The sequence below is a fragment of the Xylaria bambusicola genome (genome assembly GCF_022495145.1).
Source record: "Xylaria bambusicola strain CBS 139988 unplaced genomic scaffold F5B22scaffold_41, whole genome shotgun sequence".
NCBI classification, from domain to species: domain Eukaryota; kingdom Fungi; phylum Ascomycota; class Sordariomycetes; order Xylariales; family Xylariaceae; genus Xylaria; species Xylaria bambusicola.
In genome coordinates this window covers 190505-214514 of record NW_025953594.1, presented here as the reverse complement: position 1 = coordinate 214514, position 24010 = coordinate 190505, and the positions used below count along the sequence as shown (strand labels likewise).

At 29.3% G+C, this 24010-nt stretch overlaps 5 protein-coding genes across 5 annotated transcripts; 3 read left to right on the top strand and 2 right to left on the bottom strand.

The window, feature by feature from the left end:
* The first annotated feature begins 161 nt into the window (after nucleotides 1-161).
* On the top strand, nucleotides 162-1566 carry F5B22DRAFT_366066 (uncharacterized protein). Its single transcript, XM_047971108.1, has 2 exons — nucleotides 162-775; nucleotides 848-1566. The coding sequence occupies exons 1-2, from the start codon at nucleotides 544-546 to the stop codon at nucleotides 1405-1407; spliced, it is 792 nt and encodes a 263-aa protein (XP_047828175.1). The 5' UTR covers nucleotides 162-543; the 3' UTR covers nucleotides 1408-1566.
* On the bottom strand, nucleotides 1566-2231 carry F5B22DRAFT_366077 (uncharacterized protein). The gene is made up of 2 exons (XM_047971109.1): nucleotides 2116-2231; nucleotides 1566-2039 (listed from the first exon to the last, which is right to left on the bottom strand). The coding sequence occupies exons 1-2, from the start codon at nucleotides 2119-2121 to the stop codon at nucleotides 1725-1727; spliced, it is 321 nt and encodes a 106-aa protein (XP_047828174.1). The 5' UTR covers nucleotides 2122-2231; the 3' UTR covers nucleotides 1566-1724.
* Nucleotides 2232-2567: 336 nt separating this feature from the next.
* F5B22DRAFT_618039 (glutamate decarboxylase) lies at nucleotides 2568-4913 on the bottom strand. The gene is made up of 5 exons (XM_047975664.1): nucleotides 4730-4913; nucleotides 4436-4671; nucleotides 4327-4379; nucleotides 3715-4264; nucleotides 2568-3654 (listed from the first exon to the last, which is right to left on the bottom strand). Exons 1-5 carry the CDS (start codon nucleotides 4745-4747, stop codon nucleotides 2850-2852), a joined length of 1662 nt encoding a protein of 553 aa, XP_047828173.1. The 5' UTR covers nucleotides 4748-4913; the 3' UTR covers nucleotides 2568-2849.
* Nucleotides 4914-6109: 1196 nt separating this feature from the next.
* On the top strand, nucleotides 6110-7229 carry F5B22DRAFT_649254 (uncharacterized protein; the record flags this gene model as incomplete). Its single annotated transcript, XM_047979148.1, has 2 exons — nucleotides 6110-6883; nucleotides 6945-7229. The coding sequence occupies 2 exons, from the start codon at nucleotides 6110-6112 to the stop codon at nucleotides 7227-7229; spliced, it is 1059 nt and encodes a 352-aa protein (XP_047828172.1).
* Nucleotides 7230-8579: 1350 nt separating this feature from the next.
* On the top strand, nucleotides 8580-9991 carry F5B22DRAFT_366011 (ricin B lectin). The gene is made up of 2 exons (XM_047971107.1): nucleotides 8580-9175; nucleotides 9257-9991. The coding sequence occupies exons 1-2, from the start codon at nucleotides 8674-8676 to the stop codon at nucleotides 9820-9822; spliced, it is 1068 nt and encodes a 355-aa protein (XP_047828171.1). The 5' UTR covers nucleotides 8580-8673; the 3' UTR covers nucleotides 9823-9991.
* The last annotated feature ends 14019 nt before the right edge of the window (nucleotides 9992-24010 follow it).

Below are 24010 nucleotides of genomic sequence, written 5' to 3'. Positions count from 1 at the left end.
GCGTCACATCTAATGACATTAATGTTTGGAATCGGAACAGACTACTCTTCTTGTTGAGTCCGAGCCAAAGCTTTATTGAATACCCATTTGCCGAATCACCTGAACTTAAGATGCTGATTGAGATCCCAAAAAACGCCGTCAGCAAAGTAGTGTATGCAACAATGTATCCAGTGGTGGTATCACAGCAGGGATCATCATCTGTGTCAGTTTCAGCACAACCAATTGGTTGTGGCTTATTCGAGGACCAATACCCTTTTCAACCAATCCTGGCATCCTTATTCGAACTGACGTAGTGTAGTTGAAAATCCTATCAGCACTAGTAAGCGGTTTGTTCACTGCAATGGAATGTTCCAATCCTTCGTAATGTTCCAATTATGGAAGTATGGCTTATTGCTATGACGTCCTGAGCAGACAGTTCGACCATCTTTTCTGCGGCATATTACAGTGAGCTTGAAGCTTCTCTTCTTCTTGGTTTCACTAGATGATAAGTCGTCGATAACACGGAAATATAACGCGCGATTCATCTGAATACCGACAGACAACATGATCAGCACACGACTCTCCCTGTTAGCGATACTGGCGCTCTTCGTAACAGCTGCGCAGAGCGCCTCCGTCAGTTTCACGAACGGCTTGCCAGCAAACAGCATCATGGATGAAGGGACAACGTTCGAAGTGAAGTGGAGCTGGGACGGCGGCAAACAGGCCACGGGCCAGCTGGTTTTGACCACGTTTACCCAGAATAACATGAACAGCGCCGTGAACACCACCTTAGAAGGTTAGATAAACCAATTGTGATGTTGCTAATAGAAGGCCTTGCGCATATACTAATTTTCTGCCATACGAACAGATAAACTCAACCTAGCTCAAGAAAGCTATTCCTGGGTCGTGATGACGTCAAAGGGTCACAAATCGCTGGACTGGTACTACAGATTCAGCATCATATACAATGGAGATGCGAGTCAGGCGTCTGGTCGTGCTTTCAGGATCAATACTGCATCTTCTACATCTAGTACTGCTGGCACTGGAACGGCGACCAATTCTCCTGGAACCTCAAAAGATCCGTCGGGTGAATCATCATCGTTGAGCGGGGGAGTCATCGCGGGTATAGTCGTCGGGTCTGTGGCCGGCGTGGGCATACTTGCCGCGCTAGTCGGACTTGTATTATACTATAGACGGAAATCACGGCGTGGAGAGACGAAGGGGACAGATCTGCCGGCCCCGAAACTCGGGGCCGACACTGCGATCAGTTCTACTCCAGAAACTAGGGACGGCGCTAGCCTGGGTATAGCGGCAGCGACAGCGATGCCACAGTATCAGAAGGCAGAACTAGATGCCGCGGAACGGCAGAGCATATCTTACGAGCTTGAGGCCCGGCCGATCTCGTCTAGCGGAATGACGCGGCCTTAGCTCAAATCAACCACTAGGGCGGAACTTGCTGGGGATATCTCAAACGAGGGCGGGAGAGCTTCGAAGTGATGAATATCGTGCAAACAGCCATCATGCGATTTCACCGAAGCAATGAGAATAGGTGTTCAGCTATTCAATGGCGAGCGAGCGAGCGACTAGTGGCCTGAATCACCTAGTAACAACACATGTATTTCGAAACGGGATGTTCATACTGGGTGATATAATAGCTCGGCGGCGCTTGGCCCAGCCATTGATCCGCCCTACTAATCTACGATACCCACACACCTGCCTGCCCAGGTCTCCAAATCCATCAGACATTACCGATTCGATCTCCCTTGTATCCCACGGATCTTCCCCTGCTGCGGAATTTCAGGCACACAGCGACACATCTGGTAGCATCGCGCCGACGGGTCTGCGTGGCAGTTCATGTCTCGGCTCGAGCAGAAACAGACGTCACCGCAGAGGTCGGCAATGCTTCCACCGCAATGCATGGCGTAGCTCGTGGGGGTTGGAGTTGGCGTCGAAGAGTATGAAGTGGATGATGTTGTGGTTGTTGTTATGGTGGTACTATTGGTGGCGGACAAGAACGCGGCGTGCACTATGGTCGCGAAGATCGAGAGGATAAGAGAGGTCTGGAACTCATTAGGACATGCGATGATAATTTTGAGGATAGGCTGGCGTGGGCAAGAGAAGTGAGCGTCAAAGTACCTTCATCTTCGTTTAGCTGCTTGTCCGGCTTTGCTCTGAACACAGACAAGCAAAACTTGGATTGTACAGCTTCATGGTGTATTTATCCTTCATGGAGATGCAGAGATCTCGGGAATGCCTATATCTATGTCTGCCTATGAATTCATTTTACCCGAGTGTGACGAGGGAAATGGAGGTATCGTAGTGATGGGGAACACAGCCCCTTGCTGTATAAACGGGTAGATGGATGTTAACATTTGGTCATGCATTAATGTGCCATCGGAGTAGCATATTTGCCGGGCGAGACTCCGAGCTCAATGTCCCCGAGATGGAGATGATCGTCGCCTCAGACACTTGGTTTTTGAATCATGAGAAAACAGTTAGCCACGTTTGTTTGCATTGAATCGGTCATGCCCTGGGTTGAAAGACGTTTGCGCACCGACATCACAGCTATAATGAGAAGAGAGTGCAGCACTGTCTACGTCCTACTACAACTTCGCGAATACAGTGATCAAATTGATTGACGTCGGTATTACCTCCTCTTTCATAATGTTATTAGATTTAAATTGTATTTCGAGATAATCTGGATTATTTGGCTGGTGACCTGTCACGGATGACGTTATTATTGCATGTTCTGCTTTTCCGCGGCTATTTGGTTCTTGACGAAGTGCGAAAGATATCGTGCCGACTACCGAATTATTGCCTCCGATACCCCCTCCACTATGAAAACCAGCGAAAATAAGGCATTCAAATACCTAACAAACACTCCTGTGAATACCGTCTTCTAGACGCTTCTCCACACCCTTTGAAGTTGGCTGCTCGGAATCCTTCGCCTGAGACCTGACACCCGCATGGCCTGCACTCTTATGCTTGAGAGCGGACAGGTCAGAATCCTGGCTTTCAATCAAGGACTGTGTGACAGAGACTATGTCCGAAATCAGACGGTCGAGTAGATCCAAACTCATGCTCTCCCGAACGACGACGCGCAGGATCTCAATTTGGTTCTCGTCCGGTGGCAATGCGTAGTTTGGTATGATCCACTGACGAGCCCGTAGGAGTAGCGATATCGATTCCTGCTTGATTTGAGGGAACTCGTCTTTGAAACTATCGGATAGTCGGAACGAGACCACAGGCAATCCGGCCACGTAGTCTGCTGACGACTCTCCCTCGGTGCCGGCCACAGCTTGCTTGGCGCCCGTGATGACGCCTGCTACGCCGGACTTCGGCTTGTGGATTTCGGAGACGCACGTATACCAGCCCGTGGCCTCTAGACTCTTGGATAACAGACGGGCATTCGTCAGACAGTTTTCCATGATCTCTCGGTAGCCGTTAAAGCCGAGGTGGATGAGGTTGTAGTACTGCACAATGACTTGTGCGCCAGGGCGCGAAAAGTTGAGTCCGAATGACCTCTCCGTACCGCCGAGATAATGCAGTTCGAAAACCAGGTACTCGGGGAGATAAGTCTCGTCACGCCAGATAATCCATCCAACGCCTGCGTATACTAGGCCGTATTTGTGCCCTGAAGTGTTGATGGACTTGACACGTGGTAACTCGAAGTTCCTATACAGCTTATGAGTACTTATGTAACACTGCATTTGCCAGTTTATGACGAGACCTTACCACTTCGGCCCTCCAGCCTGAGCATGAGTGAAAGGAGCGACGAACCCGCCAGATGCCGCATCGACGTGAATGGGAATGTCGATACCTGTCCGCTCTTGGTACGCGTCGAGAACCTTGGACACCTCTTCGACTGGCTCGTAATGGCCGGTGTACGTACTTCCCATAATGACGAAAACGCCGATCGTGTTTTCATCAAGGTTCTTCTCAACAAGCTTAGGGTCTAAGCGGTAGTTGCTGTCCTTCGACACGGGCAATATCCGCGCTTCGACATCGAAGTAGCGCGCAAACTTCTCCAGCGCCACTTGCGCATTCGCACCCATTATGATATTGGGACGGGATGTATCGAGACCCTTCGCCTTACGCTGTTCCTGCCATCGGCGCTTCATTGCCAGCCCGCCCAGGTGGATTGCCTCTGAGGAGCCCGTGGTAGCAGATCCTATCGCTTTCTCGCCTTTATTGACTCCCCATAGGTGAGCAAGGATGCTGACGCAACGTTCGTGGATGGCCATCATTGCCGGATATTCATCATTGTCCGCAAGATTCTTGGACACTTGGCTGTTGTGTCAATATGGGCGCTGCTGCCAAGGCACGTCGTCAATATTGAAGACTTACAGTTCTCCACCATGAGCTGAGTCGCATTAGGTTCCATATAAGTACCAACGAAGCTATCAGCTGTCAAACATGATGCACATAGATGGTTACTAGCGGTGAGATGTTTTACCTAGCCAGGTTGAGATTCGGCTTGCCATCCAGGTCTAATTCATCGCGAATGAGCTGGTAGACACTATCGGCCGGCGCGCCCTCTTCGGGCAACCGATACTTGGGCACTTCAACGCCACTTGCATACTTCGTTCCGTATGGAGTCAGATGTGAGGTTGTCATGAGCTTGCGAACTTGCTTGCCGCCTTCGGTCAAGTGGGCATCGTGAAGACGCTCCACAAGCTCCTCGGGATCAACCTACATTCTCGTCAACATGATGGGAGCTCGTGTAACTCATTTAGGGGTCAGAACTGACGTGACGGGAGAGCGGCATTGTGACTACTATGGATTGAAGAGGATATGAACTTGGTTAAGTGACACGGAATGCGAATTACGTAGAATCTAACCGAACCTACGCCATTTTATAGAATCGCACCGGGCAGAGCGGCCATTGTGTTTGACGGTGTGTAATACGAATATGACGACATGACGACGTGTTAGATTGTGTAATTGAGACAACAGCAAATCCAGCTCATTGGATCTGGCCATCTACATCTAGACCTTGTTGCTCCACCCTGCCAATGGAAACAAGCTTTTCGAGCGGGGTTTTAGTGAGCTTTTCCCCTGTAGATCGAACTAATGTCCACTAAACTTGAAGCTATCGCCAAAGTGGTTCACGTCTAACGAGCTTTTTTTATTGGCTACTAGGAGTACAAGATTAAATTCATCATCAGCAACATCTGTGCTATCGTGAGGTTGCACCGATTCTGGAATCTAGCCCGTTCGCGGAGTTCTTCGAATCTAGGAGAAGCGTCTTTTCCATCGTAAGGTCCATTAGCCATATGAATTCTGTTTTATAACACTTAACCTACCTATTTAGCAATACTTAGACGACCAATGGAAGATCGAATACGATTAACTTCACTGACGTTCGACGATTCTCTCACTATTAATGTCAACCGATTTTCCATCCTGATTGGCATCTGGAAGTAAAAAATGGGTTTCCATTTGGGAGATTGGTTCGAGTATTGGTTCTGCATCGATTGTACTGAGCGATCTACACTACAATTTTAACCATAGATAGTGACGATACGGCTGCTTTAGGGAAGGCTAAAAAGAGCAGTCCAAATAGTAATTAGAGCATCAAGAAAAGAAGTAAAGCAGAATTATTCGATTAGAAGTAGATGCTTTGGCCTTGGAATAATTATGTGAAATATTTATGGGCTGTCACCTGGCATTATCAAGGAACGAACGGGTCTGCTAACCCCTATTTACCGGTTCAACATCGACCTTTGAAACGTATGAGTCCTTCCCGTAGTAAAGCTGAGCACTTACCTTTATTTCTATATTAATTAATCAGTTATGGGCTCTTTAGTTGACTGCCATATTGTATATATCACGATGGCGCATTTTGAGGTAAGATCAAAGTGACGAGAGGTAGCTGTTCTAGAGCTGGTTGGCTCCTGAGCTGCGTAGCAACAAACAGCCTAGCATGACAAGGTGTTTGTTGCCTGGGTACCTAGGCCGTGATGATTGGTACCAAGGTATAAAAAACCTTTTGGAAAAATATTTACGACTCAGAAAATTAACACCCACCATCGTCAGACCATAATTTCTCTCCGCCAAACCAGTCCCCGCCATTATCGTTTTCACATCAACATACTCAAAGTCTTCGTTAATACCGATCTCATCAGAAATGAATCCTAAAATCGGTAGTTATCGTGGGGGTAGTAAGCAGGACAATGAGCAGCTGTCGTTTGACGGTGTGCGGATTTCTGGTGACGCCCCCGTCGTTGTCGGTTTTCTTGGACGGTTGAAGACCAAGGGCGTACTAAACCATGATGTGACGGTGGATTTGAATTTTGGGGCGACTCCGAATCCACCTGCACCGAAGAGAGCATTCAGCGAAGATGGTATGCAGGCCAATGTCTCTGAACACAAGAGACAGAAACGGGAGCCTATTGATCCTGATGCCTGTGGGAACTGTGGTGAAACGAATCACAAAGCCGCGTTTTGCATCACGACTGGCAGATCCGGATGGGTGGAATGTTGTCCAAAATGTGACAGTACCTTGCATTTGTACGAGCACTGCGTCCAACGCAGAAAGAAAGAGGATTTTATCTTCTTAGTATACAACAGACAGAACAAGCCCCCGATCAAGAGCTCTTTGAAGCTGGGCAATGTTATCAAGAAAGAGCTCGTGCGTCCGCATACGACATTCCGCGAATCTGATCGCATTGCTCTACCATATTCCTCGCGTTTCGCGAGACAAGAGGCTCGCCAAAACCCCCCAGCCACGTATACATATGCTTATGCAGGTAACCCTGTACGAGAGGCTGCTCTCCGCACTTCCCAACCCACCAGAGACGGTATTACTCTTGCAAATGCTGTCAACGATAGCTCGTTCGCACTGCAGGCATGGTCTCGAGCGGAGGAGACCTTTGATCCGAGACGCGACGCACCCATGCCCGTACTGCGGCCCAAAAGAGAACCATCTACATCGACTAATCAGCTAACACGGCATGCACCAGAACGTCCTATACGGCCAAAGCGAGAAGAGTCCGAAACATCCCCGAGTTCGTTCGAAGATATCGAAGAATGCCGAGGAAGAAAGCGGGAGACGGGCCACCTTGGACTTTCCCCTCGAGCTTAGTCGATATCACTTTTGCGCGAAGTATACTCAGAGCCCGATTTATGTGGCAATTGTAGCCAAGGAGACCATCTTGAGAATGACTGCAGAGAGCCGTTTTCTGAATGTGGCTCGGAGCACCACGTGGCCTACCAGGGTTTTCTTGGATGGTCATAAGCTAGGGTAGGATTGGAGAGATGCACTGTAAAGATGAAGAGGGTGGTAACGAAATGCCAGCTGATTTGGGTACTGGGTCTGGAAAATAGGTGACAGTGATAATAGCTGTTGTCAAACATAGACCATGGAATCAGGCAGTGACATTCAATACACAAGGCAGCATTTCTACCTTTAAAACTATATCGATTGATTGGCAGTTGAGCGTTATTAATACATCATCAAAGTCCCTACTTCTCGGAAAGTATGAATATACTTACGTGGTGTTTGCCTGAAGATAACCCCTGGCCTTCCCAGCGTTGATCTCTCTCTTTACCCTTTTTCACCATCTTGCGCATCTCCAGTTCTACAGCTGTACAGCTCAGAATTACTTCTTGTTACGACTTGTCGTTACACTATTCTGATACTGCGAACCAAATACCCAAAACTCCAACTCCTCCACGCCAAGTTACAGTAATCGAGATAAGCGACGGCGATGACGAAGTCAACATTCATCAAGGCCCAATTGAGGGCTTGGTTGAAAGTCGTGAGAATCAAGATGAATCTCATCTTCGACCACCAAAACTCGAAAATCTAAGAAAACCAAGGTTGGAAAGTCCGGGGGTGGACTCACCTACGTTCAAGAGATATTGTGAACGTTTCGCGACATTGGTTCGCTTAAGGGATGAAGTTAAGATCACACAGTCAAGAAGTCCATATGTCGATTCGCTGAACGCCTTATTGAGCTACTATTTGGCATAGAAGACCAAACTGATAACGAGTAGGCTTCAGAAATTGATGCGCTTGCATTCAAGCGATATTCTGAACGATTTGCCAAGTTACTCTAGACAAACGGTAGAGAGAGTCAGATGGTGCTAAGTTAACATTGAAGACCTTGGGGGGTGTACTACCGGTTTAAGAGGCCAAGAATGGCCCAGCCTAGTTACTTCTACTGACCAAACAGGCCAACCACTCAGCGATGATAAGAGAGACTGAGCTAGACACCCTCGATTAAGATCATGCTATGCCCCGAAGATCGTCGCACATGTACCATTAACAACCACGGAGCTTTAACTGCATCACTTAGCGTTGTAGGGATCTTAGATACCCTTGGCGTCCTCCCAGGTGAGGGCGAAACTATGGTAAACACATTTCCTAACACGGTAAAATCGCCTTTGGTTCCTGACGAGCACTTACTTGAATTCTTGGCTGCCAGGCTTAGTAGCGGATTAATTGCGACGTCTATCTCCATTACAACAGAACTACATAGATCATTACTTCACCCATGAGAGATGGCACTATAATTGAGGCGCCTCCTAGTTACTGCCAAGTGCCGTTCAAACATTTTTGCTTTGGCGCCAATGTCATACCCAAATTCCCTCTTCTATATGTGTACGCGGCTTCTCCTACTTATCGACCATGTAGCAGCGCGACGCGGTCCAAAACTACCTCCTCAGGATTGATAAACCAAAAAGACAATGAAGAGCGAATTCTCTGCAGTTGCTGCGTGTTTGACGCTTGCATCCATAGTCTATGGGCAATGCCGTTCCGGCACGCCTGATGCCACCGTGAACGGCGCCCAAGGTGCCTACATCGCAACCAAAGGGTCTGAGCAGGTATATGCGGGATCAGACTACTACCAGGCAATTCAATCGGCGCTGGACTCAATTCAAAGTGGGCAGCGTGTCGCCGTCATCGCATCTGGGTCCATCGGGGAAAGCAGCATCAGCATCGACAGCGGCAAGATCTTCGAGGGGTGCGGCACCATCGATGTAGGGTACCGGGCCGCACACGGGGCTATCGAGTCACTCGGTACCACGGACGTACAGATTCCCTACCTGAGCATGACTGGCAACCCATATTTCGGGCTATGGTTTTATGGCGTGACGAACCTTGCCCTTGGGGAGATCAATATGGCTCTCAGCAACGGGTTGGGCATCCGCTTCGAGCGCGACGAGGCCGCCAACAGGAATGTCAGCAGTATGTCATCTGTCGACTCATTCTCATCAATACCCATACATCTTGCAAGAGACAACCATTACTGACTTCAGTGACTCATAGTGGGCACCGTCACCATAACGGGCGCTGGTAGCCACGCTGTCGAAACCTGGAACATAGATGGGTTAACCATTGACAGTGTCATTGCCCGTGATGTGGGCGAGTGCGGTTTGCTTCTCCAGACCACAACAAATGCCCAGGTGGGACTTGTCGACGGCAATAACGTCGCCGCGGGCACTGGATATGCCACCTTCCGCATGGCGAACAACAACGGACAGCTAGCCGACGGCAGCTACACACCCAACGTGTACGTCGACAAGGTGGTTTCGCGTGGTGGCGGTCGTGGCGTCTTTTGCGTCTCTGAGTCTGGCGGTGCCGTCATCTCTGAAGTCGACCTTGCCAATAACGAGAACAATGCGATCCTGATTGAAAACGGCTATGGCGTCGAGATCAGCAGCGGGACTGTCGAGGGCGGCGGTGAGGTCCGTATATCGGCGCGTAATGAGTTTGAGAACACGAGAGATGTATCTATCACCCTTACCGTGAACAGCAATACGGTTCGTGAGTCGCCGTGTGGCGAGAATATTAGCTGGACGATATCGGGTGACGCTGCTCAACAAATATGTTAATGTGGTGCGTGGACAGACATAACACCACATAACGAGAGATCATAGTCAGACTAAACATGCAGAGCCCATTACCAGAACTACCACCCCAGCTTTAGATGATCGAATTCTCACTGCGATCAAGTCATTACGTCTATGAGGGGATGAAGATAGTATATAGTGATTACATTCCATGTACTATTGAGGAAACAATATAAAAATAATGATCGTGATTGATTCACTACGAAGAGGGAACAAAGCACCAGAAACAGTGGAGGTTAAAAGCTCAAACATCACCTTTGTTTCTTTTTAGCATAAAGCAAGTTATCTTAGCAGTCTTTATGAATTGTTTCGTTATATAAGTGCTCGAACGCGCCGGAAAGCCATTTCTTTACTTTTCTTTCTCAAGATCCTTTTAAGAAGCAATTCAGCTACAGCATATTCAATATGTCTATCCTTATCACCCTTTTAATCTCGCTCTTCCCGATCCTCACACTCAGCACTCCAGTGCCGAAAAAACACCCATCCCCACCCCACCATAGCAATTCAATCTGTCCTCGGGAGGAATCTAAAGCTGGTCAAAGTCCGGGATTACCCACGCCAGCAATTATCGGCATTGTTTTGGGTCTCGGATTGATGCTGCTTAGTTGGTTGATACACCGTGTAATTGCTCATCGCTGGTATTTCTGCTGTGGCAGCGATGACGGGGAAGAAGAAAATTGAAATGAAAGTAATCAAATAAGCATCAAAAAAAAAAAAAAGAGAACAGAATTAATTGATATAATCTTATATTTTAACCTTGAATACGTAAAATATCTGTTTTGATTTACTCGTTAAATTATAAAACATGGGCTGTCGGCACAGGTCTGCCAACCCCCTTTTACCTGATTAACATCCGCCTTTGAATCGTTTTGCATAAGCAAAAACCCTGCCTTACGACCACCCCCCGTCACGACTAGGGCCCTAAGCACCTTAAAACGCGCTTTAATTCCTAACTATTTAATTAAACACTATTTAATAATATAACTATATTTAGGTTTTATAATAACTTTTTACCCTTATTTTATTTAAAATTAATTCCTTTTTATTATTATATCTTTTAATTTTAAAAATTATTATATTAATGTATCTCCTACTTAACCTAGCCACCTAATTAAGCTGGCCACCTATTTAACCTATATAAAAATCCAATGTTTCAATCTGGAATAACTTAACTAATATTAGCCCTACGATTTAATAATTAGTACTATTAGATCCGTTATTTAATAAGGAATCCAGCGGTATTTTTTACTATTTTTTATAAAATTTATTAAGCGAGATATTAAGTAATACGCTAAAAGGGCGCTAGGTAAGGATTATTTTAACGCTTACTTTAACGTATTGCTTAATAACTCCACGAATATAAGTTGTATAAATTAGTGGAGGGTACCTTTAAATAGCTCTTTTTATTACAAATCTAATGGTATATTTTATTATTTTATACAACCAATATCTATAAAGTTATTAAATTATTATATAATTAACGTTTTATATATAAGCTAAGGGGGTGGCCAGGTTAATTGGGTAGCTAGGTTAAGTGGGAGATGCATTATAACTATTATTTATATAATTTAATTTAAAACTTTAATTTAAATAATAATATATATTTAAAGTATTAATAAATTATATTTATTATAATTAAAGTATTATATATAAAGTAAAGCTTATATTAAGGTACCATTTATATATTTATTATAAAATAAAGAATGGAGGAAATATTTTAAGTATAAAAAGTATGGTAAAGTATTTTAATGCGTATAGCGAAGCGATGGTCACGTGGTGATTGCGATATGCGTAACAGTGTGGCCATTTAGGCCCTAAGCCCTAGGTGGGTCATTAGGCTAACTATTATAACTATATTTATATTATTAACTTTAAAGTATTTTTATTAAAAAATAAACCTATATTAACTTTTAAGCTTTATTAATTTATTATAAATATTAATTAATAAATTAAATAATAAAGTAAATTAAATTAAACTTTATATCTTTACTTTTTAAATTTAAACTTATAGTTAAATATAATATATCTTTTATTTAACTTAATTATTTAATTAAGCTAACCACCCTTTTAACCTATATAAAAAACGTTAATATATTAATTATATAATAATTTAATAACTTTATAAATTTTAATTATATAAAATAATAAAATATATTATTAAATTTATAATTAAAAAAGCTATTTAATAATACCTTTTATTAACTTTTATAATTTATATTTATAAAGTTATTAAGTAATATATTAAAGTAAATATTAAATTAATTCTTATTTAATACCTTTTTAATGTATTATTTAATATTTTACTTAATAAATTTTATATAAAATAATAAAAATAACTATTAAACTTTCCTTTAAATAATAAATTTAAAAATATTAATTATTAAATTATATAATTAATATTTATAAAGTTATTATAAATTAAAATAATAAAATTTTATATAAATTATATAATAAATATATTAAATATATATTATAAATAAATATTATAAAGATATATAAAACTTATATTAATAAAGTTATATAACTTATAATAACTATTAACTTAATTATATATATTTTTATATATATTTATATTTTAATTTTATCTTTCCTTTTTTTCTTTTTTAATTTAAAACTTTTATTTATAATATTAATATAATTATACTTTAAACCTTTAATTATAATATTATTTTAAGCTTTTCCTTTTTATTAATAAATGCTATATAAATATATTACTTATATTTAATTACTATTATTTATAATTTATAAATTAAACCCCTTTCTTTATTATTATATTTTATATTTAATAATAAATAAATATAACCTTATAATAAATTTAATTAATAAAATTAAACTTTATATTCCTTAAAATTAAGAAAACCTTAATTAAAATAAATAACTTAAAATAATTTTAACGATTATTATTATATACTTAATAGGACCCAGTAGGGGTTAGCTAATGTATACTGCTATAAGCAGCATGCACTACCGTACCGCTATACGGTACGCACTGCCACACGCACTGCCACACGTGGCACACACCTTGAGGCCAGGGCTATATCTAGGCTTAGCCTACTTTAAGCCATAGGCTCCCTTCCTTTTCAATATATCTTCTTTTCACCCCTTAACTTCTTTATTAATATTATATTTAACGTTCCTATAATTAATAAATAATTAACTTAAAACTTTATCCCTTTTATTAAAGAAAAAGAAATTAATATTAAATTTAAAAATAGCTTTTAAAGCTTTTTAAACCTTAAATTAAAAGATATAACGCTTTTATTATTAAACTTTAATTTAAATAAAGAATTAATAAAATTACTTTAATTAATAAATAAAATAAATATTATTAATTAAATTACTTTAATTTAATAATTATAAAATTAAATTATTATTTTTTAAATTTAAATAAAGAAAGATAGTTTAACTTTAATATTATAAAAAGGTATAATTAAAAGTACCTTTAATAGAATTAACTTTAAGCTAATTAATATAGCTATATAAATTATCTTTAAAATAATTAATTTAATAAATAACCTTATAAGCTTAAATTTAAAATATATAAAAAAGGTTAAAATTTATAAAATTAATTTAAATACTTTTTTAAAAAATAAAGATTTATTTAATAATTAATTAAAAAAGTTAATTAATAAATTTAAAAAAAATATAATAATATATTATATTAAAAAAAGTTAAATATATTATATTATATTCCTTTTAAATAAAGATATTAAAAAAGTAATTAAAATTTATTTTTATTTTATTATTTAATTATATAATAGTTTAATTAAAATAATATAAATATTAAAAATCATTTATTATAACTTAAATTAAATTATTTAAATATAAAATGCTTTAAATAAGTTTTACTTTAAATTAAGCTTTAATGTTTATTAATTTATTTTTTAATTTAATAATTTAATATTAAAGTTAAAGTTATTTAAGTTTAAATAGTTTTAATATTTATAAAAATATATTAGCTTTAACTTTAAAATTAAAATATTTAAAGTTAATATTACTTTATTAATATTATATAAATACTTTTATAATAAAGTAATAAAGGTAATATATTATTATAATTATTATTATAATTATTAAAAGAAAAAATAAATTATTAACTTTATTAATTATAATTTTAATAATAAAAAAAATATAAATAAAGGGAATATTATAATAAAGCTTAAAGGAATAAAACTTTTAAAGGAAGAAAAAAAGACTTATTAAAAAAATAATATTTATTTTAATTATAATAAAATAGGATATTATATTATAAATTACTTTAAAAAAGTAAAAATATAATTTAAATATAAGATAAAGAAAGTAAAAAAAAGCTTATTAATTCCTTTTTTATTAAATTTAAATTAAAAAATTATTTAATTTATATACTTTATTTAAATAAAAATAAATAATTTTAAAATAAAAGTTATTATATTATATAATATTAAAGTTTAAATATATTTAATAATTAATTATAAATTAATTTATTATATTAATTATTAATTAAAAGTTAAGTTAATTACTTTAAAATAATTATAACGGAGCAGCGCGGCGCTTTCACCAACAGCGCAACGCTTTCGCCAATAGCGCAGCGCTCCTAGCTAATGGCGCAGTACGCCCCTGACAAGGGCGCATTACGCCCCGGCAAAAGTATACCTATAAGGGCGCTTTTAATAAGGGCACTACGCTTTAAGGATTAGCTAAAATGCCTATATAGTTAGAATTTTTTATATACTTTATTATAGGATTAATAATAAAATAATACTTTTAACTTAACTTTAAAAATATTACTTAAAAATATTAGTTTAATTTTATTAATTATAAATATTTATTAAAATTATAAGCTTAATTTATTTATAAATTAAATTTTTAATTAAGATTAATACTCTTTTATTATTAATTATATAAAGTATACTTCTTTTTTTTACCTTTTAATTATTTAATATTTATAAATATACTTTATAAATATATAATATTTAAATTAAACTTAATAAAGTTTATTATTTTAAATAATATTATATTATATTTAATTAAAAATTAAGTTAATTAATTTATTTATTTTTAAATATATATAAAGGTATATAGCATTTAAAAAATAATAAATTTAAATCCTTTATAAATGTTTAAAAAGGTTAATACCTTTTTAAACTTTTAAATATTTTTAATTTCTATAAAGGAATTTATAAAAAAAAATATTATAATTTAAAGGAAAGTAATTTATATTAAGGTTATAATTAAATAAAGATTAAAGTATAATAATTTTAATAAATTAATATTAACTTTAAATAAAAATATTAATAATAAAAAGTTTAAAAAATAATATAATAATATTATAATAATATAACTATTAAAAATAGTTTAATAAAATACTTTTATAATTAAATATAATATACTTTTTAATTAAATAAATTATATAATTAATAAAAATTGCTTTAAAATTATTTATATAATAATTATTAATAATAATAAATTATAAATTTAAAACCTTATTAAAGTATTTTAAAATATTATTACTTTATTAAAGTTTAGCATTTTAATAATAATTTAATAGGATTATTATACTATATTTAAAAGGATAAATATTAAAAGCATTAATATAATAAAATAATATTAAAAATAAAATTTAATATATTAATATATTAAAGTAAAAAATATTTTAAATATTAAAGGAATTTTAATAATAAAAAACTTTTTAAAAGTATTTTTATAATATATAATACCTTTATAAATAAATATATAATTAATAAAAGTTATTAAAAATAAAATATTAAAAAGATTAATTATAATATTAAATAATTTTAATAAAATATTTAAAGGCCTTATTAATAAAAATAATATATAAGGGTATAAAGGTATAATAATCTTTATAATATTTAATATAACCTTTTTAAATAATAATTTAAATAATAATACCTTTTAAAAGTTTTTAAAAGTATATAAAAAAGGAAAAAATATTTATACTTATATATATTAAACCTTAAAAAAATATATTTATAAAAACTATAAAAATATAAAAAATTATAATTTATAATTATTAAAAAAAGTAACTTATATTTAATAAAACTATTAAATAAATAAATTATTAAAAATATTAAAATATATTATAAATATATTTATTAAAATAACCTATATAAAATTATTTCCGTTAATAAATAAAAGGTTATTTATAAAGGAACTTTATTTAATTAAAAATTAAATAGGAAAAAAAAGTTCCTTAACGGATAAATTATATATATTATAATTAGCTTAACATTTTTATTATTAAAGGTATACTTAATAAGATTTAACTTAAAAAAAAAAGAATTATACTTCTATTATAAGTAATACTTTAACTTTATATAATTCTAACAATCCACTATTAAAAAGTATTTAAAGTATTAAAATATACTTATTTAATATTAATAAAATTAAAAAAGCATTTATTATTAATATAAATAAAGGTAATATAATTTTAAAAAGCTTTTAAAACATTAAAGTATTCTTATATAATATAGCTTTAAATAAATAATAATAATAATTTATATATTAATATATCCTATTTTTTTAAATTATAATAATAAAAGTATAATACTTTATAAATTACATTTTATACTTTTATATTAAAGCATTAATAAAAATTGCTTTATAAAAGTAATTATTAACCTATTTTACCTTTTAAATAAATTTAATCTAAAGGTATACTTAACCTTTAATTAAATACTATATATATTATTAAATAATATATTTATTAATAATTATAATATATTATATTTAATAAATTAAAAAGAATTATTAAAATTAAATATATTTATTTTAGCTAAAAATAAAAAAGTAATAAATATAAAAATAATATAATTTTTAATTTTTAATATAAAAAAAAGGATTATTAAAAATATACTTAATAATAAATATAGGTTACATTTTATAAATTTAATATTTATTAAGGTAATATTTATTAAAAACTTTTATATTAATATTATTTTTAAAGTATATTTATAAAATAATAAAATTTAATATTATAGTTTAAATTATATATTATACTTTAAAAAAATAAAAAGTAATATCCTTATAATAAAGTTAATTAAATAATATAACTTAATATTCTTTAAATATAAACCTATTTTTATTTATTTAAATAAATCCTTTATAATATTAATAGTAAATTTCTTTATAAAAATTCCAATAAATATAGTAGGATTAATTATAAATATTAATAAAGCTAAGAAATAAAAGCATTTATAAAAGCTATTAAATAATCCCTTAAAACTATAAAAAGATATAAAAACGTTATAGCATTTTAAATTAAAATATTTAAAATTATATATATTTTAAACATTTATATATAAAGTATAAAATATAAAAATATTAAATATATTTAAACTTAAATATAAAGATTATATAATAATATATACCTATTAAATACTTTTAAAAAGAATATTAAAAAGGCGTTCTATAAAACCATTTTAAAGAATTAATTAGAACTTATTTAACTACTTAAAAGGTTATAATAGTATAAACTAATTATTTATATTTAAAAATAAATTTAATAGCTATATTTAAATATACCTACTTATAAATAAATTATTAAATAAAGTTTTTAATAAACTATATAAGTTTAAATGTTAAATAATATATCATTTCTAACTCTTTATTTATAAATTTTAAAGTAATAATAAAAAAGCAACAATTATAATAAAAAATAAAACGTATTATAAAATTTAAATAAAAAATAAAGGAATTAATACTAAACTCTTTCCACCTTATTAAAAGGAAAGCTTTAAAGAAGTTAAAAGAATAAAAAAAGAAATAATTAAAAAGGTATTAAAAATATTATTTAGAATAGCGCTTTTAAAGAAGTTATAGCCTAAAATAACTTAAATAATAGCCTAACTATATAATATAAATCCTTTAAAAGTATATAATTTATATATACCCTATAAAGTATTAAAGCGTTAATTTATTTAATATTTTTAATAATATATGCTTAAAAAAATAAAGAAGTTAATAAATAATTTAAAGCTTAATTAAAATAGCATTTATATATATAAATATAAAATATACCTATTAAAAAAGAACTATAATATAAGTAAATATAAATATAACTATAAAGTTAAACCTTAAATATATATTAAATATTTAATAAAATATAAATTAATTAAAGTATATTAAATATAAATACTTTAATTAAAGGAAGTTATTATTATTAAAAATATAAAATTTAATAAAAAGCTTTATTATAATAAAAAGCAGGAGCATTTAATAATAAAGGTTATTAAAGTATATATAAAGCCCCTATAAATTATAAAAAAGGTTAAAAACTTTAATAACATTAAAAACGTTTAATTAAAAATAAAGGATATAATATTTAAATTAAATATAAATATTTTTATTAATAATAAGGGGAAAATATTATATAATTCCGTTAAACCTTTTATTACCTTTTTAAAGAAGTAAAAGTTAAAGGTAAATATACCTAAGAATTAAAAGAAAGGATCCCTTAAAGGTTTTATAATATAAACTTATAACTCTTTAAAAAACGTTTAAGTTAAATAAGCATTATTTTATAGTAAAGGGCAACTTTAATAATATAAATCAAATAGGAAATAATATACTTTAAAGAGCTATTATACTAAGCATATAAAGTAATAAGTTACCGTTAACAAATATACCTCCTATACCTAAAGTAAAGCTTTAATTATTAATTAAAAGATAAAAATATAAATAAAGGGTATTCCCTTTAATAATAAAGTTAAATCGAAAAGTTAAAGGTATAGCCCTAAAGCTTTAAAATAAAAACTAAAAGCACTTAAAGAAAAATATTAATATTATTATCTTTTTAATTATAATATTTTCCAATAATAAAATATATATCCTATATAATAAATATTAAAAAGCATTCCTATAAATATTTCTATTAAATATAATAAAAGCATTATATTAAAAAAATAAAAAATATAAAACCCTTTACACTATATTTATAGCCATAATCGCTTATAATAAAAAAGCATAGCTAGGATCCCATTAGGGGCATATATATTACAATAACCTAAAAAATCCACTACTTAAAAGTTAAAAAGATTTTAAAATATACGCCCTAAAAAAGAAATTTAAAAAAAATACTAAAAAGGAATTTTAAAAGTTAAAAAATATAAACGCTTTAAAGGTTATACCTAAAGAACAATTTAAAAATACCCTACTATTATTAAAATAAGTATTTACCTATAAGTTTAATAAAAAGGGCTACTTAAAAATATATAAATTATAAATAATTATAAAAGGGGACTTTTAAATAGAAAATACCTTATAATTAACCTATACTATAACTCTAGCTATAAAAACGTTTAAACTAATAATAGCATTAATAATACATTTAGATTTAAAAATTAAACAGTATAATATAATAAAGGCATTTTTAAATACTATTTAAAAAAAGTAAAGTATAATTATAATAAATCTCCTTAAGGGATTTATAAATAGAAATAAAGTTAATCTATTAATATATACTTTATATAAATTATAAGATTTATTATTATTATAATATAAGGAATTTATAAAAATACTTTAAATTAATAATATAATTACTTTTTTAAAAAAGCTATACCTATTTTATATTTTAAATTATTATATATTTATTATCTTTTATATTAATAACTTTTTAATCCTATATAAAAAGGATTATTAACTTTAAGCATAAAAAATTATTAATTAAATTAAAGGTGCTTATAAGCTTAAAAAATAAAAAAACGCTTTATAGTTCCTTAATATAAAAATAATTAAAAATAAAAAACGAAAAACTATAATGCTATTTTATAACTAATATATTAAAAAAGTAATAAAACATTATAAATTTAATAATTAAAGCTAAGTATTAATAATTCCTTTATTATATAAAGAATTAAAAAAGTTTTTAAAATAAATTATAAAGCGTAAAATTAAAGCATTTTAAAAGCATATTAAAACAATTCTATATAATACCATTATATTAAAATTAAATATAACCTATATAATAATATAATTATTAAAGTTCTTAACCAATCCCAGGTTAAATTACCTAAAGGTAATAAATTAAATTATTAAATATATATATATTATAAAGTTTTTATATATTATATATAATAATTAAAATATAAATATATAAATATTTATTATAGTAAAAAATACTTCCTTTATAAATAATTAAAAAATTAAGCACTTTTTATATAAGTATATTATTTTACTATTTAAAGGTATAATTATATAAAAAGCAATATAATAAAGCATAATTATTATATTAATAATTAAAGCTAAAGTAAACGCTTTATTATTTATAAAAAAGGAAATAATAATACTTAAGCAGCTCTTTAAAAATATTATATATAACTTTAAAAAAATATAAATAATCTTTTTAAATAATTAATAAATTATATATTTTATAATAAAAAAAATAAATATATTAATATTTAACTTTACTATATAAATATTTAAAATATATAAATAAAATAAAAATATATTAAAAAATCTTTTAAAGTTATATATTTATTAATAGTATAAATACTTATTAATAAATTAATTAAAAATATATTAAAAGTATAGTTTAAATATTTTAAAGCGCTTATTAATTTAAAAGATAAAAGTATTATAATTATAAAAAGTAAATAAAAAAATAAATATATAATTAATCCTAAATATAAAGCCCCCTTTAATTTCTATTTAAAAATTTAAATTAAATTAAAATAATAAGTAGCAGATTATACCTTATAAAAATAGCAATATAGTAATAAAAGGAGGAAAAAAAGGAAAAAAGTATCCTTTTTAAAGAAAGAAGTTAAATATAATAAATTTATCTTTTTCTTTTTCTTTTTTATCTTTTTTATCTTTATCCTTAAAGAATAAAAAACTATTAGGTATAATAATATTAAGGATAAATATTACTTAATTAATAGGAAAAGGTATAATATTCTTTTTTATCTTCTTTTTCTTTTACTATTTTAAAAAATAAATAGTATAATAAGATTTAATAACCTTTATAAAGGTATCCTTTAAAAAAAACACCCTATAAAGGGCTACGCAAACCTTTTAAACAATTTAAACATTTATTAAATAATTAAAATACACTAAAGGAATTATAAAAAGGGAATTAAACTTATATCTTTATTAATTATAAAGGTTAAAAAAGCAATAATAATAATAATAATAATATAATAAGGGCTATAAAACTAATTAACCTAACTATTTTAATTAAATATATATTATAAACTTTATAATTATAAAAGTTTAATAATTTTACTTTAACTCCTTTTATATTATTAACTTAAAAGTATTAAAGGTACCTTATAATAAAAAAGAAATATTTAAAATATTTATATAAATATATATAGCTTATAATTCTTTTAGCATTAAAGGTATTAGAAACTTTTCCTAACTACCTACTTATAAATACCCAACCTCCTTATAAAGAAAAACTAAACGTATTAATTATAAAGAACCAAAATAAATCCTAATACTATTAATAACCGGGCATTAAAGCTAAAGGCAGTAAAAAAAGTAAGTAAAGGCATAATAAGGAAAAAAGCGTAGCAAAAGTAAATAAAAGTATAAATAATATATATAATAATTAAAATATCTTTTTCCTTTTCCTTTTTTTTATTATTTTTATTATTATTATTATTATTTTTATTTTTATCCTTATCCTTATTATTAATAATAATAATAATAGGAGCAATAGGGGTAGGCGGGTAAGGGGGGGAAGCTAGGCGTAAAAGCAACATAGGTATAAAAAAAAAAAAAGGGGAGCAAAACTAAAGTTAAATAAGCACAAGGAAAAAGGGTTAAAATCTATATTAAAGTTTTTCCTATATTAATATTTATACTATATTTTTTATAAACTTTAAATAAAAGTATATTATATTTTATAAAAATTAATTAAAAATAAGCTATAAAAATATATTTATATATTAAAATTATTACCCTCCTTTAAAAAGGAAAGGCTAATAAAGTAAAAATAGGAAAAAGTTTATAATAATATTTTTATATATATATATTAATATAATTCTTTAAACTTTAAAAGTATATAATATTAATAATATAAATAATATTAAATTATAATAAATATACTTTTAAAAAGTATATATTTTAAAAAAAATAATACTATATAAAAAGAAATAATTTATTAAATAAAGTTTTAATTATTAATAAAAAGTAAAAAGTTAATAAATATATTATAAAATAAAAGGTATTATATATATTATATAATATATTAAAAATTATAAAAGAATAAAAAGGAAAAAAAAAAGGGAAAAAGCTTTACCTTAAAATATTAAAAGGAATATATATCCTTTATATATTATACTTTTAAATATATAATTATTATAATAATATTAAATAAATAAATAATAAAACTTTATATAATAATAATATTTTTTAATAAAGTATTTATTAATATATTAACCTTAAATATTATATTTAATAAATATAAATAATAAAGGTTATTTTAATAAATATTAAATAATTAATAATATAAACTTTATATATTAACTTTAAGCATTATTATAATAAATATTAAAAATAAAGCATTATAAATAATATATAAAAATAATTATATAACCTAATATTATAAATTTAAAAAATATTAATTAAAGTAAATATATTAATAAAAAGTAAAGTATAAAGCATTTAAATTATTTTATTTATTTTAATTAATAAAGGGTTAAATATATATTAAAAGGAAATTAAATAAGAATACCCTTAAAGTTAAAAAGGCAGGAATAGGTTTAAATATATAAAGGAAGTATTAAATATATTACAGTTTACCAACTATACGGAACGCTAAAGTCGAACAATCAGCTATACAGCAATACCATCTAACTAAGGGGTATATAATAAAACGGCATAGCACTTTCACCAACAACACAACACTTTCGCTAATAACGCAGCGCTCCTAGCCAAAGGCGCAATGCGCCCCTAACAAGGGCGCACTACGCCCCAGCAGAAGCATACCTATAAGGGCGCTTTTAACAAAGGTACTACGCTCCAAGGATTAGCTAGAACACCTATATAGTTAGAATTTTCCACGCATTTTATTATAGGATTAATAATAAAATAACACTTTTAACTTAACTTTAAAAACATTGCTTAAAAATATTAATTTAATTCTATTAACTATAAATATCCATTAAAATAATTATAATAATTAAATAATTATTAAGGATAATTTATTAATATTATTAATTAATACTTTATTATTACTTTAAAGGTAAATAAATAAAGGTTTAAAGATTAAACCTTTTAAATTATTAATATTAAATATAATATTATAATTAATTTAAAGTAATTAATTAAAAATAAGGTTACTTTAAATTATACTTATTAAACTTTATATTAATTAAAAGATTTATTCCTTTTTATTTTATTTTTATTTATTATTAAAATTATATATAAGTTCTTTAATAATTAATAAATTAACTTTATTATTTAATAAAATATTAATTAAAGGAATACCGCTTTAAAAAAGAAATATATTATATTAAAGCAATTAGTTATATATTTTTAAAAAAACATTTAACTTAAAAGTTTAAAAATAAAGTAATTTTAAAATAAAAGGATTATTTAATAATTTATTAAAAAGATTAAGTTAAACTTTAAATAGAAATAATAAAAGAAAAGGATATTTTTAAATAAATTAATATTTATTAAATTTATTAAACTAATTTTAAAAATAATTATAATAATGTTAAAAAAGATTTAAAAAACCTTTAATAATAAGTATATTTTTTTTTTATAAAATAAAGACCTTAAATATATTAAGTTAATTTATTACTTAATCCTTAAAAAGTTACTTTATTTAAAAAGGTTTTTTTTATAAGTAAAAGTTAATAAACTACCCTTATTATAATTAAAATATAATATAATTTTAAAAGCTATTATTAATAACCTTTTAAATAGCCCCCTTTAATATTATATTTTAATTTAATACTTATTATTAAAAAAAGAAATAATAGATAAGTTATTAATTTATAGCTTTATTAAATTCTATATAAAAGTAAATGCTTTCTTTATTTTTTTTACCCTTAAATTAAATTTAATTAAAAGATAATTTTATATTAATTATTAATAAAAAAATAAATATTTAAAAAATTATATTATTTTAATATTAAATTTAAATAGTATTATATATAATAATTAAAGGGTTAAATATTATATTAAGCTTAATATTATTAAAGCTTTTTATAAGTTAAAA

Bases quoted from the DNA above. Each gene is read 5' to 3' on its own strand.
- F5B22DRAFT_366066 (XM_047971108.1), top strand. From the start codon at position 544: ATGATCAGCACACGACTCTCCCTGTTAGCGATACTGGCGCTCTTCGTA. The intron at 776-847 runs GTTAGATAAACC...CCATACGAACAG, and splicing joins CGTGAACACCACCTTAGAAG to ATAAACTCAACCTAGCTCAA.
- F5B22DRAFT_618039 (XM_047975664.1), bottom strand. The intron at 4,265-4,326 runs GTAAGTCTTCAA...ACAACAGCCAAG, and splicing joins TCAGCTCATGGTGGAGAACT to TGTCCAAGAATCTTGCGGAC. The intron at 3,655-3,714 runs GTAAGGTCTCGT...TAAGCTGTATAG, and splicing joins CAGGCTGGAGGGCCGAAGTG to GAACTTCGAGTTACCACGTG.
- F5B22DRAFT_366011 (XM_047971107.1), top strand. From the start codon at position 8,674: ATGAAGAGCGAATTCTCTGCAGTTGCTGCGTGTTTGACGCTTGCATCC. The intron at 9,176-9,256 runs GTATGTCATCTG...AGTGACTCATAG, and splicing joins CGCCAACAGGAATGTCAGCA to TGGGCACCGTCACCATAACG.